At 41.7% G+C, this 14444-nt stretch overlaps 2 protein-coding genes across 4 annotated transcripts in view; both read right to left on the bottom strand.

Moving 5' to 3' along the window:
- Nucleotides 1-9963, bottom strand: part of RNF128 (ring finger protein 128) — a 65819-nt gene extending 55856 nt beyond the window's left edge. Inside the window, exon 1 of the mRNA XM_075132551.1 lies at nt 9567-9963. Coding sequence (XP_074988652.1) covers nt 9567-9963 — 397 coding nt within the window. The remainder of the gene's footprint in view (nt 1-9566) is intronic.
- A 1677-nt stretch (nt 9964-11640) lies between these two features.
- RADX (RPA1 related single stranded DNA binding protein, X-linked) overlaps nt 11641-14444 on the bottom strand; it is a 34488-nt gene continuing 31684 nt past the window's right edge. For all 3 annotated transcript variants that reach the window (XM_048865375.2, XM_048865377.2, XM_048865378.2), the window contains one exon: nt 11641-13912. In XM_048865375.2, the coding sequence (XP_048721332.2) occupies nt 13767-13912 (146 nt within the window). In that variant the 3' untranslated portion in view covers nt 11641-13766. The remainder of the gene's footprint in view (nt 13913-14444) is intronic.

Below are 14444 nucleotides of genomic sequence, written 5' to 3'. Positions count from 1 at the left end.
GTCACAAGATATTTACGTGCCAGATGCGCTAAAGATTCATATGTCCCTTCATGCTTCAATCACCATTCTAGGGGACATGCGTCCATGCTGATGTTGGGTTCTGCTAGATAATGATCCAAAGCAGAGCAGACCGATGCATGTTCATTTTCATCATCTGAGTCAGATGCCACCAGCAGAAGACTGATTTTCTTTTTTTTGTGGTTTGGGTTCTGTAGTTTCTGCATCTGAGTGTTTCTCTTTTAATACTTCTGAAAGCATGCTCCACTCCTCATCCCTCTCAGATTTTGAACAGCTCTTCAGATTCTTAAACTTTGGGTGGAGTGTTGTAGCTATTTTTAGAAATCTCACATTGTTACCTTCTTTGTGTTTTGTCAAATCTGCAGCAAAAGTGTTCTTACAACGAACATTTGCTGGGTCATCATCCGAGACTGCTATAACATGAAATATATGGCAGAATGCGGGTATAACTGAGCTGGAGACATACAATTCTCTCCCCAAGGAGTTCAGTCACAAATTTAATTAATGCATTTTTTTTAAATGAGCATCATCAGCATGGAAGCATGTCCTTTGGAACGGTGGCGGAAGCATGAAGGGGCATACGAATGTTTAGCATATCTGGCATGTAAATACCTTGTAATGCCGGCTATAAAAGTCCCATGCGAACACCTGTTCTCACTTTCTGGTGAGATTGTAAATAAGAAGTGGGCAGCATTATCTCCTGTAAATGTAAACAAACTTGCTTGGCTTAGCGATTGGCTGAACAAGTAGTAGAACTGAGTGGACTTGTAGGCTCTAAAGTTTTATAGTGTTTTGTTTTTGAGTGTGGTTATGTAACAAAAAATGACATTTGTAAGTTACACTTTCAAGATAAAGAGATTGCACTACAGTGCTTGTATAAGGTGAATTGAAAAAAACTGTTTGTTTTTAACAGTGCAAATATTTGTAATCAGAAATATAGAGTGAACACTGTACACTTTGTATTGTGTGTTGTAATAGAAATCAATATATTTGAAAATGTAGAAAAACATCCAAAAATATTTAATAAATTTCAATGGGTATTCTATTGTTTAACTGTGTGATTAAAACTGTGATTTATCACAATTGTTTTTTTTTGAGGTAATTGCATGAGTTAACTATGATTAATCGACAGCCCTAATAAATACTACACTACTTAGAGTTCATTTTTGCAGGTGGGTCTGCGCCAGTCCTGGAATTAATGGAGCTGTGCAGTAACGGTCTGCTCTAAAGCCCAGTGAAGTCAATGAAAAGACTAGATAAGTTCATGGAGGATAGGTCCATCAATGGCTATTAACCAGGATGGGCAGGGCTGGTGTCCCTGGCCTCTGTTTGCCAGAAGCTGGGAATGAGCAACTGGGGATGGATCACATGGCGATTACCTGTTCTGTTCATTCCCTCTGGGGCACCTGGCACTGGCCACTGTCAGAAGAGTGGCCAGTGCTATGTTTGTAGGAGAAGCTCAGGAGCTTGGTTAATTCACACCTACTGCCTCTCATGGTGGGGGAGGGGGAGGGCTGGAGTAATTAAGTTGACAGGAGAGAGCTCTCCCGTCGGCTTAGAGCGGTTACACAGAGAGCTTACAGCAGCTAGCGCAGCTGCACTAGTGTAAGCTCTCTAGCGTAGTGATAGCCTGAGTTTCCCAGACCTAAAGAAGAGTTCTGTGCAGCTGGCCCAATAAAAGATATTATCTTACCCCCCTTGTCTCTCTAATATCCTGGGACCAACACAGCTGTAACACTACATGCTACAGCATGGGAAGCAGGGGCTAGCCACTCTTCTGGACCATCTGGGGATAAACTCTCAACACACAGGACCCTTGTTAGCTTCGTGCTTTGCCATGTGGCCGTACTAGCTCTTACCTCTGATTATGAAAACGAGTTGTGTCTTTTGGGATGCTGTCCACATGGAAAAAAGCAGCTGTTTCATTGTAAACGAGGCCACTTATGCCATTTTCACTGACAAGGGGGACAAATGTCATCCCTATTATGACTTTGTTGACCTCAGGGATGAATTTGGCCCCTGGTTTGTAAAATGGGTTGTTGCACTGAAACAGGATTTAATGAAAATGTAAATCCATCAGCTGAATGTTGTATACCCTTAGAGGGTGAGCTGTTCAAACTGCAGCTGTTCAAAACAAGAACACAGCAATTGGCTGTTACTCCGGTGAAAGCTCAGATAATCAATGTATGTTGCAACATATACAGTACACTGAACATTGGAAAGTGGTATTTTCCAGAAAGGGGAGAATAAGGGAAAACTCAGTGAATCAGAAGATAAGTTTATACTAGCCTTCAAAACAAAAGACAAAACAAAAAGTCCAGTGGCAGACACTCAGTCCACAAGTTTCTAGCACTGTATCAAAAAGCGTAACAGCCTTGTTTGAATGAATCTCCGAGAGAACACAAATTAGCCTTTGAGGCTGCAGAACTGTTCTGAATGCAAAGTTTGGGGAGGAGGATGGGGAGGGAAATCAACACCAACTTTTTCAAGTACAATTGTAGATTAGGTGAGCTGTGTGAACTGAGGGAAACGTACTGCTGCTAAATATGTAAGATACGTCGGCCAGAGTGTGATTTACTTTATTAGTATGGGACGCATTAACTACTACAAAATTTAGTTTTCATAGACTGAGGCTTAATGTATCTGCCACAGCAAAACATTTCAGAACACGGTAAGTACCTGTACCGTAGCCAACATATTTGAATGATTTCACAAGTGAGCAATACAAATTCTCTGATTTCCTGTTCTATATACATGTGTCCTCCTATTCTATTTTGAAAATGAAAAGGATCTTTGTAAAAATAACTGGAAAGATAATCAACACAAGAGCTTAGTACCCTCTGCTGGTCCCTGTTCACAATGCAGGAGAAGTGTCCATAAAGGACTATTAATGCTGGTTGAATTTCATGGAGTTGTTTTGCAGCCGAGTGGTATGATCTTGTAAGCCTATTTTGCCCTGAATTACCAAGAAATGCTTTTATCTTTTTTATTTAAGAAGTAGCATCCTCCTTAAATCCTGGTATGTTCTTCATCACCTACTCAAAGCACAAGCATGAGAATGACTCCATAGCCTAGTGGTTGGAGCACTCAACCAGGATGAAAGAGACTCAGGATACAGTTCCCACACTCCAATGATTCTTTCCTTATTTATCCACAGTGCAACAGCTTCAACAGAGACTGAGGGACTGCTTACATCAGAATACCCCATCTCCCAGTGGTTAGAGCACTCACCTGAGAGGTGGCAGATCCCTGTTCAAATCCCTTCTCCCCCTAGGTGGAGGGAAGACTTGAACTGGGGATCTCAGATGAGTACCTTAACCCATGGACTAAAAGTTATGAGGGAAGTCCACCTCCCCCTGCCCCCCAGCTGTTTCGTGGAAGTTCATCTATTAGGCATGCTTCTGAGTTAGGTGGCCAAACATCCATCTACCACTGATTTGTGAATCATTCTGGGGCTTAGGCAGGAGATAGGCATCTGGACACTACAGGGAGGCAGAAACACAGGTGCCTACGGAACATTTACTGTAAAACAGAGTTTAGGTGCTTACAGAATTTCAGCTGGAGTTTTGTGGATTGCAGGGATCTCGAAATTAAGACTCTTATACCTAAAACAGGGACTTCGGCACCTAATTGATTTTGAGCTTTGAGCCCCAGGTGCCTGAGTATGGATTTAAGAACCTAAAGGGAGCCATTTTTGAAAATTATTACAGAAGATAATATATTCAATGGATTGTGCTGAAGAGAGAGAGAGATCCTACATATATATCTTTCTTTAAGCAAGGGCTCCTTCCCTGTGTAACTGAATGTTAGTATAATTTTACACAAATCACATACAAAATTTGCCTGTAGGATTTCAAGACTACACTACTATTAACACTTCCTGCCCTACAATTAGTGAGTCTGGTAATCAGACTGGGGACAGCAGAAATGCTCTCTCATTGTGATACTAAGCTTTTCCTTCTTAACAGCAGTGAGTGTACTGGCTTCACTTTACATCTATGTGCTCTACACTGTCACCCTGGCGTTAATGCCCACTGACAAATGAAATTGACGAGGAGTAGGAGGGAGCTAGCAATGGATCAGAGAGGGGAACCACTTCCCCTCCCCACCAATTTAAATCTGTTATAAATAAAATATTCAAAGTGCTTTACAAGGGGCAGGATTCTACTGGCACCTGTTTCAGTTAGTGGGTCACTCAGCAGACCATACTACACTATGGCACTTTCTCTAGCACAGGAGATGTATTCTACCATAAATTCCATTAACTTAATGGAAAAGTCAGGGGGATGTAAGAGGAGGAACTCAAAACCAGCAGCAGAGGTCTAATAAATAAATGAGCTGAGTAATTCTAATAATTATTCTCAGGTTTCAGAGTAGCAGCCATGTTAGTCTGTATCCGCAAAAAGAACAGGACTTGTGGCACCTTAGGGATTAACAAATTTATTAGAGCATAAGCTTTTGTGAGCTACAGTTCACTTCATCGGATGCATAGAATGGAACATACAGTAAGATACATATACACACACACCCCCACCCACACACACATACAGATAAGTTGGAAGTTGCCATACAAACTGTGAGAGGCTAAAAGAAAGGGAGTACTTGTGGCACCTTAGAGACTAACAAATTTAATTGAACATAAGCTTTCGTGAGCCTGTGGCCACTCAGTAAAAGATTTAAGGGTGGCAATTTTGCAACAGAAAATCTTCAAAAACAGACTCCAAGGAGAAACTGCTGAGCTTGAATTAATATGTAAACTAGATACCATTCACTTGGGTTTGAATAGAGACTGGGAGTGGCTCGGTCATTACACATATCGAATCTATTTCCTTAAGCTAAGTATCTGATGAGGTTCAACAAGGACAAGTGCAGAGTCCTGCACTTAGGACGGAAGAACCCCATGCACAGCTACAGACTAGGGACTGAATGGCTCGGCAGCAGTTCTGCAGAAAAGGACTTAGGGGTTACAGTGGACGAGAAGCTGGATATGAGTCAACAGTGTGCCCTTGTTGCCAAGAAGGCCAATGGCATTTTGGGATGCATAAGTAGGGGCATTGCCAGCAGATCGAGGGACGTGATTGTTCCCCTCTATTCGACACTGGTGAGGCCTCATCTGAAGTACTGTGTCCAGTTTTGGGCCCCACACTACAAGAAGGATGTGGAAAAATTGGGAAGAGTCCAGCGGAGGGCAACAAAAATGATTAGGGGACTGGGACACGTGACTTATGAGGAGAGGCTGAGGGAACTGGGGATGTTTAGTCTATGGAAGAGAAGAATGAGGGGGGATTTGATAGCTGCTTTCAACTACCTGAAAGGGGGTTCCAAAGAGCATGTCTATACTGTTCTCAGTGGTAGCAGATGACAGAACAAGGAGTAATGGTCTCAAGTTGCAGTGGGGGAGGTTTAGGTTGGATATTAGGAAAAACTTTTTCACTAGGAGGGTGGTGAAACACTGGAATGCGTTACCTAGGGAGGTGGTGGAATCTCCTTCCTTAGAAGTTTTTAAGGTCAGGCTGGGATGATTTAATTGGGGATTGGTCCTGCTTTGAGCAGGGGGTTGGACTAGATGACCTCCTGAGGTCCCGTCCAACCCTGATATTCTATGATTCACACCTTCTTGTCAACTGTCTAAATGGGCCAACTTGATTATCACTACAAAAGTTTTTTTTCTTCTGCTGATAATAGCTCATCTTAACTAATTAGCCTCTCACAGTTTGTATGGTAAATTCCAACTTATCTGTATGTGTATCTATCTTACTAGATGTTCCATTCTATGCATCCGACAAAGTGAGCTGTAGCTCACGAAAGCTTATGCTCTAATAAATTTTTTAGTCTCTAAGGTGCCCAAGTACTCCTGTTCTTTTTGCAATTATTCTCAGAGGCCAGTCACAATGCACAGTAACAGTAAAGGAATCACAAAAGCGGATTTTTGTAAAAAGTTTGGTGTTGGTATCATCCTGATTACCTTGGAGGTTGATGTTCTTTACTTATCCATGAACAGATACATATCACAAGGGCAGTGTAAGCGTCCTCACACTGTCCTGCCACTTTAGATAAGCTATTACCAGCAAGACAGTGGGGTGGGAGGAGGTATTGTTTCATATTCTCTGTGTGTATATAAAGTCTGCTGCAGTTTCCACGGTATGCATCCGATGAAGTGAGCTGTAGCTCACGAAAGCTCATGCTCAAATAAATTGGTTAGTCTCTAAGGTGTCACAAGTACTCCTTTTCTTTTTGCGAATACAGACTATCACGGCTGTTACTCTGAAACCTGAGGACTAAGAGTAGATTAGCCTTCATGCCCATGCAATCCTTTAGGTGTCTTCATAGCTGGCCATTTCAAAAAAAGGATTTTTTCCTCTCTTTTATAGATAACTGCCCACTGGGAACGGGAAGGAGAGCATCAGCTCATTTCATACAAGCCAACAAACAGCAACAGGTCTTGGGCACCTCACAATACAGAACACTTTTTGATTTTGATTTTTGTTTTGGAAGGAGGAGTTTTTTAATTTAATTTAAAAATACATGTATCTACACACACAACGAGGGAAAGAAACCAGTTGTAAAGTATACAGAAAGAAAAGCATATCCTAAGCTTATGCTCAAATAAATTTTTTAGGTTCTAAGGTGCCACAAGTACTCCTTTTCTTTTTGCGAATACAGACTAACATGGCTGCTAATCTGAATCCTAAGCTGATGTTATTGTACTTAGCCCTTGCTGTATTTAATGTTAAATTTGAAAATTACATTGATTTATAAACCTTCATTATCACCACCAAATACACATTCTTTTTATGTTTTATTGAAAAGAAATGCTAAAAAAAAAAAATATCAGAACTTGTCTTCTGGAAAAGTAAATGCAATGAAGTCCAAGGGCTGTGTGGATCTCAGAGCGAATATTATTCAGAGAGTTCTGCTCCTTTCCTGTTTTGTTTTTTATAATGTATTTTTATCTTTTTTAAACTACCAGAAATATCTGAATGAAAATAGGATCTGCTTTCTGCTTCATCTTACTTCAGCTCCTCTTTTCTTTCTCAGAATGCTGTTTGTGACCTCCCCACTATACTGTATATGAATGAGGACTGTCTCCGGGAAATGCTCCATGCTCAGACCTCCCCACAGACTTAAATGGAAATGCCATTCAAAGGGCACATCTATACTTACCTCTGGAGCGATCTATCCAGCGGGGGTCGATTTATTGCATCTAGTGAAGACATGATAAATCAACTGCCGAGCGCTCTCCCGTCGATTTCGGTACACCGGCGTGAGTAGCGTACGCGGAGTTGACAGGGGAACGTTGGCAGTTGACCTACCGCAGTGAAGACACTGTGGTAAGTAGCTCAAAGTACATAGACTTCAGCTACGCTATTTTCGTAGCTGAAGTTGTGTAACTTAGACCGGTTTAGCTAGCCACCCCCCACCCTAGTGTAGACCAGGCCAAAGAGTGCTTCAGAGATTCTGGCTGGCAAATCTAGCTCTTGATTTCACTTCAGATGAATTAGATCATGTGGCCCCTTGGGGTCTCTATTGTTCCATTAGAAATTGAGCAGAAAACATTACCTACAGCTAAACACAATAGACAAGTCAACAATCTGTAAGAAAAATATATCTCCAAACTAACAAACAAAGCTATACAAGATCCTTTATATCAGTACCAGCCAGTTTTTCTAGATTGATTAGATAAATCACTTTCCCGTAACAATACAAAAGAAAATCTTCAATTAATTGGCCATATTTTCATGTTAGGTTAAATATTTTAAATTCCAACTGTAAACACTATCATAATATTAGTAGCATGTAAGGGAATTATATACTGTATTATAAATATATATTATGTAATTTGCTTTCAACATCATATACAATTAATCTTCTATTGTATGACAATACAATACTTATGCCAAAGAGAGCACTTCTCCCATAGGTGTAAGTATTCCACCTCCCCAAGAGGTGTTAGCTATGTAGCTATAAGAAGCCCTCCCATTGACATAGTGATGTCTACCCTGGGGGTTAGGTCAGCATAACTATGTCGCTCAGGAGTGTGGATTTTCCACACCTCTGAGAGACGTAATAATACTGACATAAGTTTGTAGTGTAAGCGACACCTTGGAAACAATTTAACGGAAGTAGTACATTATTCACATTAATTAGATTATCAAAACATGCCATCTATAAAAGTGTCTGACAACAAAATCTAGACACAAACAGGACCTGATGCAAATCTTTCTGAAATCAATGGAAAGGCTCCCATTTGATCCAGGTGGTACTCCTGAGGGCATTCTGCGCCCCAAAAATAAAAATTCTGCACACAATTTTAGAATTCTGCAAATTTTATTTGCCAAATAAATGTGGAGGCTCCAGCACGGCATTTAGGAGCCCAGGCCACTGCCTGCACAGAGGTGGGAGATCACGGTGTAGCTCTCCCCCTCCCCCGGAGGACATGGACTCAGCGGTGAGGCTGCACCCAACCCTGACACAGCACAAGAACCTGGCCTGCCCCAGAAATACCCCAGGGCTCTGCCCCTCTGTGTGAGGAGGCAGGCTCAGCAAGGCAGGATCCAAATGTGGAGAGGCTTAATGTGGGGGATCCAGGTGTGGATTGAGAGGGTTCTGTGTGGGGTAATCTGGGTGCAGGAGACTCAATGGGGGATCTGGGTGGAGTGACTCATAAGGGTGGTCCAGATGCAGGGGGAGTGGGGTTCATTGTGGGGGTTCTGATTGCAGGGGCAGTGAGGCTCGGTGTAAGGGTGTGGGTATGAAGAGGATGCACGGGGGTTGGGTGGATGAGGGAGCAGCTCCCTATACAGAGATCTCTCCCTCTGCAGCTGAGGAGCAATGGGGTGCAGGAAGCAAGGGGGAGGGAATGTTTGCAGAGCTTCCTGCAGCCAGAGGAGAAATTTGGGGGATGGGTCTGACCGGGCCCCAGATGCCATGCAGGTGAAGAAGCAGCCCTGTCCTCTCCAGCCCCGACGAACAGCTGAGCTTGGCGCAGTGTAGAAGCCACCAGCCAGGTCTTTCCCAGTCCCGCCTCCTACCCCACAGTGATTTACTTCTCTGCCGGCTGCCCTGGGCACCCAAAACATACTGCTGGGGAGGGTTGCATGACCGTTCTTGTGGCTTCCCTTTGCTTCCCTGTCAGAAAGTCATTTTTCTGTCAGGAAGCAAAGAAATTGCAGGGGACATAAATTCTGTGCATGTGCAGAGGTGCAGAATTCCCTCAAGAGTAGGGTGGCTTTGGATCATACTGTTAGTCCTCAGAAGAGAGCATACAAATTGAGTGAAATCTATGAAAATGCAAAAGTCCTGGTGCCACAAACCCTTACTACTTAATGGGACTTGTCTGGTAAATAAGAAAGGCTAAGTTTTGCAAGTAAGGACTTGCAGGGATTGGGTCCCAAAAACTTCTCCATAAAAATAGCAACCAACCAACAGAAGAACAGAAGATAAACACATGAAATACTTTCAACATGTCAGGTTGCCTTCAGTGGAAATGGCATATTGAACTGGACAGAAATTAGCAGGCTCCCAGAGTTGATTATTGTAGCACTCACCAGAGTGTGCCATACGGATGGGATAACTGCCACTCTCTGGGGCATTGTAGATCACAACAGCTTCAGCACCCTTTTTGGCCGCCAGGTGAATCTTTTCTGAAAATCTGCAATTGCCTCTTTCAATCAGTGCAATCCAGGGTGCTTCCGTGACAGTGAACTCCGTGTGAGAATCACAGGCTTGAAGGTTAGCAGATTTAGGAATGCCCACCAGCCCCGAAGCCGTACCCAGAGGAGAGTTTACTCCAAACTCACCACATTCACATTGCTCGGTCACAGTGCTGTTGCTAGTAATGTTGAAATAGAATAGATTCACATAGGCTGGAACAGTCTCTGCAGCTCTGAATAAAACAGCAACCACCAGGAGGCAGGAATAGCTGGATTTATTCTTCTCCTTCATTGCTTATTAATTGAAGCATACAATTTAAGAGGTCTATAGATATTTTCAACTAACAATGACCACTGTTAGTCCATTGCTTCCCTAAGGAATTTGAAATTTCAGGTCAAAGTAGGTAACTGATAGCACCCACAGAAATATAAGTCCTCAGTGAGTCAGCTCTATTACAACTAGCTTATCCAGGGAAAAAAATCCACACCTGGTTACTGTTACTATGAGTGCCTGGAAATGTAAACTTTGGCCCCATATTCCTGCCACTCCTTATGGTCCATCAGCTTTTTTCATTTCTCTACAGGCTTCCATCTGTATCTTGGTGGCACTTCGTAGGTGGCTGCATCAGCCCCTGAGCAGTAGCCAGAGGACAGTTTAATTCATACAGACCACATTCACATCCAGGATAGGCTCCTATTTAGTCTGAAATGCTTCTTGCCAGGGGTCAGAAAATTTTCTTCCCTTCAAGGATATAACAGAGTGACCTCGTTTCAAAACAATCTGAGACTCTCATTAAAAATAAGATTTAACAAAGAAAGGGTCTGCATAATTTTTCTAATCTTATATAGTGGAAGAATTAAGTGAGATAGAATTAATCCAAGATTAACCTAAGGCCAGGTCTACACTAGTGAGCTCATGTAGCTGTTCTATGAGGACAGGAGAGAGCTCTCCCGCCAATGTAGTGCTTTCCACACCAGTGCTTCTGTCAGTGAAACTTATGTCGCTAAGAGGGGTGGTTTTTGCACACCCTGAGTGACATAAGTTATACCGACAAAAGTGCAAGGGTAGACACAGCCTTAGACTTGCATTTCTCCCTTTCTCCTTAGCCTGTCCAAGATACAGGGCTTGTCTATATTAAAAAGCTGACACTAGTAAAACTGGATTGATTTAAAAAAAAAAAAGGGAAAAAAAGGTCAATTTAGTTGCAACAGTGCAGACAACTAATGTAGATGTACTGGAACCAATTTTTAAAAATCACTTATTCCTCCTTTAAACCACAATCTCTCTCACATCCTTGTCATACCTTATAATTTTTTGTGTGTCTTGCTTTTTTTTTAATCATATCAGACGCCACTTTCCTATGTGGTGTGCTCCAGGGTTTGACTAGCCATAGTACTTAGGGACAAAGTTCCCATTTTCCAGTTCCAATCTCAGGGAGTATTCACCTGCCAATTCTGACCTCAGATAAATCTACGTAACTCCCTTTGAAGCCAATAGGGGATGGAGAAGTACTGCATGTATAATGGGGGGGGAGGGGGGCCAGAATCAATGCCACCCACCCACCCAAGTCATATGAATTACAACAAGCAGTTATGTATATATCCCACGCTCTGCTCTCCAATGGGGATTGCCTCCATTATGGGAAAATGCATGTATAAACGATTTTAAAAGTGCTTTCTTCGAAGGGTGGTCTATTGGAAAATGAAGGCAATGAAACCGGAGGAAAACAGATGAAGCCACTGGAACTCATTGCCAAAAAAAAAAAGTTTAGTGTTGCAGGCCCAGAATGGCTGCAACAGGATGCCTTGCATATTCTGAGGCAAGCGAGACTTAAAATTCTGCTGCAAGATCATTGGGTTATGCCGCACTCTGGTGGAAATTCTTGAAGTTCTGCAACAGCTTCAGATACATTTAAAAAACAGATTGTTTTATTCAATTATACATAAAAATGAAATAAAAACAGAAGCCTTTGTATTATTTGTTATTTCTTTTATTTAAGCTGTCCTCATTTTCAATATCCCACAGACTGTAGTCTAAGTTTCAGAGTTAACCACACACAGATAAATCTGAGCAGTTTACACCTGTTAGAGTTATTGTTTCAGGCTCTCTGTATATTCATCACTGCGCTGGTTTACACTCAACTGTCCTTTCTATGGTTTTCTTTGAAACTACGATGGGTAGAAACATTTATAAAAGAAAATAAGAGCTAAGATTCTGGAGTACAATACTTTGACAGGGTGTGAATTCCAGGATTAGGGAATACACAAGGCTCTGGTAACAATCCACCTCTGCAATGGCTGTATTCCAGTGGTGGATGAGTGATCCCTATAGTATGAAAAGATTTTACAAAGCCCTGTTCTTGAGAATGAGAGACATAACAAAATGTTATGTTTATCAACAGGACCTTAGTTTCTTAGCATTTTTAATCTTACAGTTAGCTATGCTTCATGAAACAAAAGAATGAATGGATTCTTTGCAAAGAATGGAATTTACTCATTTTTGCCAGTATATATATTATATACTTTTTTTAAGTTGTCTTTTGATACATTTCAAATAGCACAGATATAAAATAAAATGGGATATAAAGACCAGAGTCTACATAATTCTGAATTTGCTGTTAAGATTTAAGACAGCAAGCATCAAGGGATAACAACAATGTTAAGTATACACTGCTATGCAGTGAGATAAAGCAGGCAGAGCCATTGCTGGGTTTTACTACATGTAATGGGAGCACTGAGAAACAAAACAAAAGGAAGAGGGCTGAGTGACTAGAACAAATAATAAAATATGGTAACTCTGTACAAGTGTCTGTCATTTCTATTACAAAAACATAATTACCTTACACATTTAATCTTGAAATGCTGGTTTCCTTAAAATTAAGCTTCTACCTGAGGTATATCTACTTTAAAATATCTGCTGGCATAGTCAGCATGGCTCAATTTGGAATAGCAAGTACGAGTGCCAGACTCTCTTATTAGACCCTGGAGCCTATACCATATCATACATTTAAATACAAAATACAGTACAGAAAGATATAAAGGACAAATGTTTTACGGTATTAACTTTCACTTATCAGGACATTTACATTAATATTCTTCTATTAGTAAACTGTTAAAAATTGTGAGACACACCAAAACTTTACTGGATATCTATGCAGAAGCATAGAATGACATTCTAAGTGACCATACAACACTCAAACTTTGGCCCTGTATCCAATAATGCTTCTAGAAAATCTAACACAAATAATGCAGAGAAGTGCCTTGTTTTTTAACTAATTTAATGTTATGGAGCAGAACTGAAAGCACTTAAAACTGAAGGCTTCCGTTCACAGAACCTTCTGTGGCTTCCATTCACAGTATGCCACTGGCTGGGCAAACTTTTCCCCACCAACAGCCAATGCGTCTCTCAAACTGCTCAGAGGGACTCTTCTATAAAGCAGAGGATAGTTCTCAATCTATTGAAATTAAGTCTTTTGGCTCTACTGAAACTACAAACAAGGGAACAAGTGAGGTGGCAAGTTTCTGTGATGCAGCCATGTTTTCTCTAGAAACTGGACTGAGACCACCATTTTATTTCACATGACCTTCCTGACGAGCTGTCAGATGGCAATGATTTTAGGTTACTACCAGCTAGAGAGACAGTCACACAAGTGACTTACAGCCAAATTCTTCCCATGCATATATGCAGGCAACTCTCACTGACAAAGAGGACAGAATCTGGCTGCACATTCCATTCCCCATCCAGTCTCTTTGCTTAATGATGGAACACGTACAAAACACCTGACACTTGGGAGCTGCCTGCAGCACTCAATGCATTACACTAAAGCAATAGAGGTATAAAAATAATTAGCACTCAGCCATATTTATAATACTCTGCTCCAAAGCCTTCAGATATAAAGGTAATGAACCTTCCTTGTCAATTGTAAGGACTACCATTACAATTGCTCTATCAGAGCACTTCATAACACTGGATATGCTGGCTCTATACGCTCTAGAAAGTGGCAATATGCAGAGGGTGTACTGTAAGTTACGAAAGGTTTTTTTCCCCTCCCTTCCAACAATTAATGGATAACGTCAATAAAACAAGCTATTAAATTACACAAGGTTCACCACATCAGTCTCCATTATCTTATAAATTTTGTTCAGAAAAACTTCCACTTTATCTTCACCTAAACGACAGATGTCCAGGATACAGATGACATGTTGTCTGTCTAGGTCAACTGCTGCTTTTACAGTTTCATCTAGAAGCCAAACACAGATAGTTCGTGTGTGTGTAGCAAAACAAATATTTAACTAGCATTTTGTTTTACATGCAGTATGCTATACATGTTCACCTAGGATAAAAGAGAGTTCTCTTTTCTGTAACTGGTGTTCTTCGAGAGGAGTTGCTCATGCCCATTCCATGTAGGTGTGTGTGCTCGCCACATGCACTGGTGCTGTAAGTTTTTCCCTCTACAGTATCTGTAGGGGACTGGCTCTGGTGCCCTCTGGAGTGGTATAAGGCGCGCTGCCAGCTCCCCACACCCTCAGTTCCTTCTTTCCGGAAACGCCGACAGTGGGGAAGGAGGGCAGGCTGTGGAATGGACATGAGCAACACCTCTTGGAGAACACCAGTTATGGAAAAGGTAACTGTCTTTTCTTCTTCGAGTGCTTGCTCACGTCCATTCCACATTATGTGTGACTCCAAAGCCGTACCCCTGGAGGTGGGCTGGAGTTCATGGACGTGTAGATTGCAACACAGCTCTGCCGAACCCAGCGTCGTCTCTGGCCTGC

Source organism: Caretta caretta, chromosome 9, assembly GCF_965140235.1.
Source record: "Caretta caretta isolate rCarCar2 chromosome 9, rCarCar1.hap1, whole genome shotgun sequence".
Lineage (NCBI taxonomy): Eukaryota > Metazoa > Chordata > Testudines > Cheloniidae > Caretta > Caretta caretta.
Note: the sequence above shows the minus strand (reverse complement) of the source record. Positions and strands in the feature narration are given on the sequence as shown.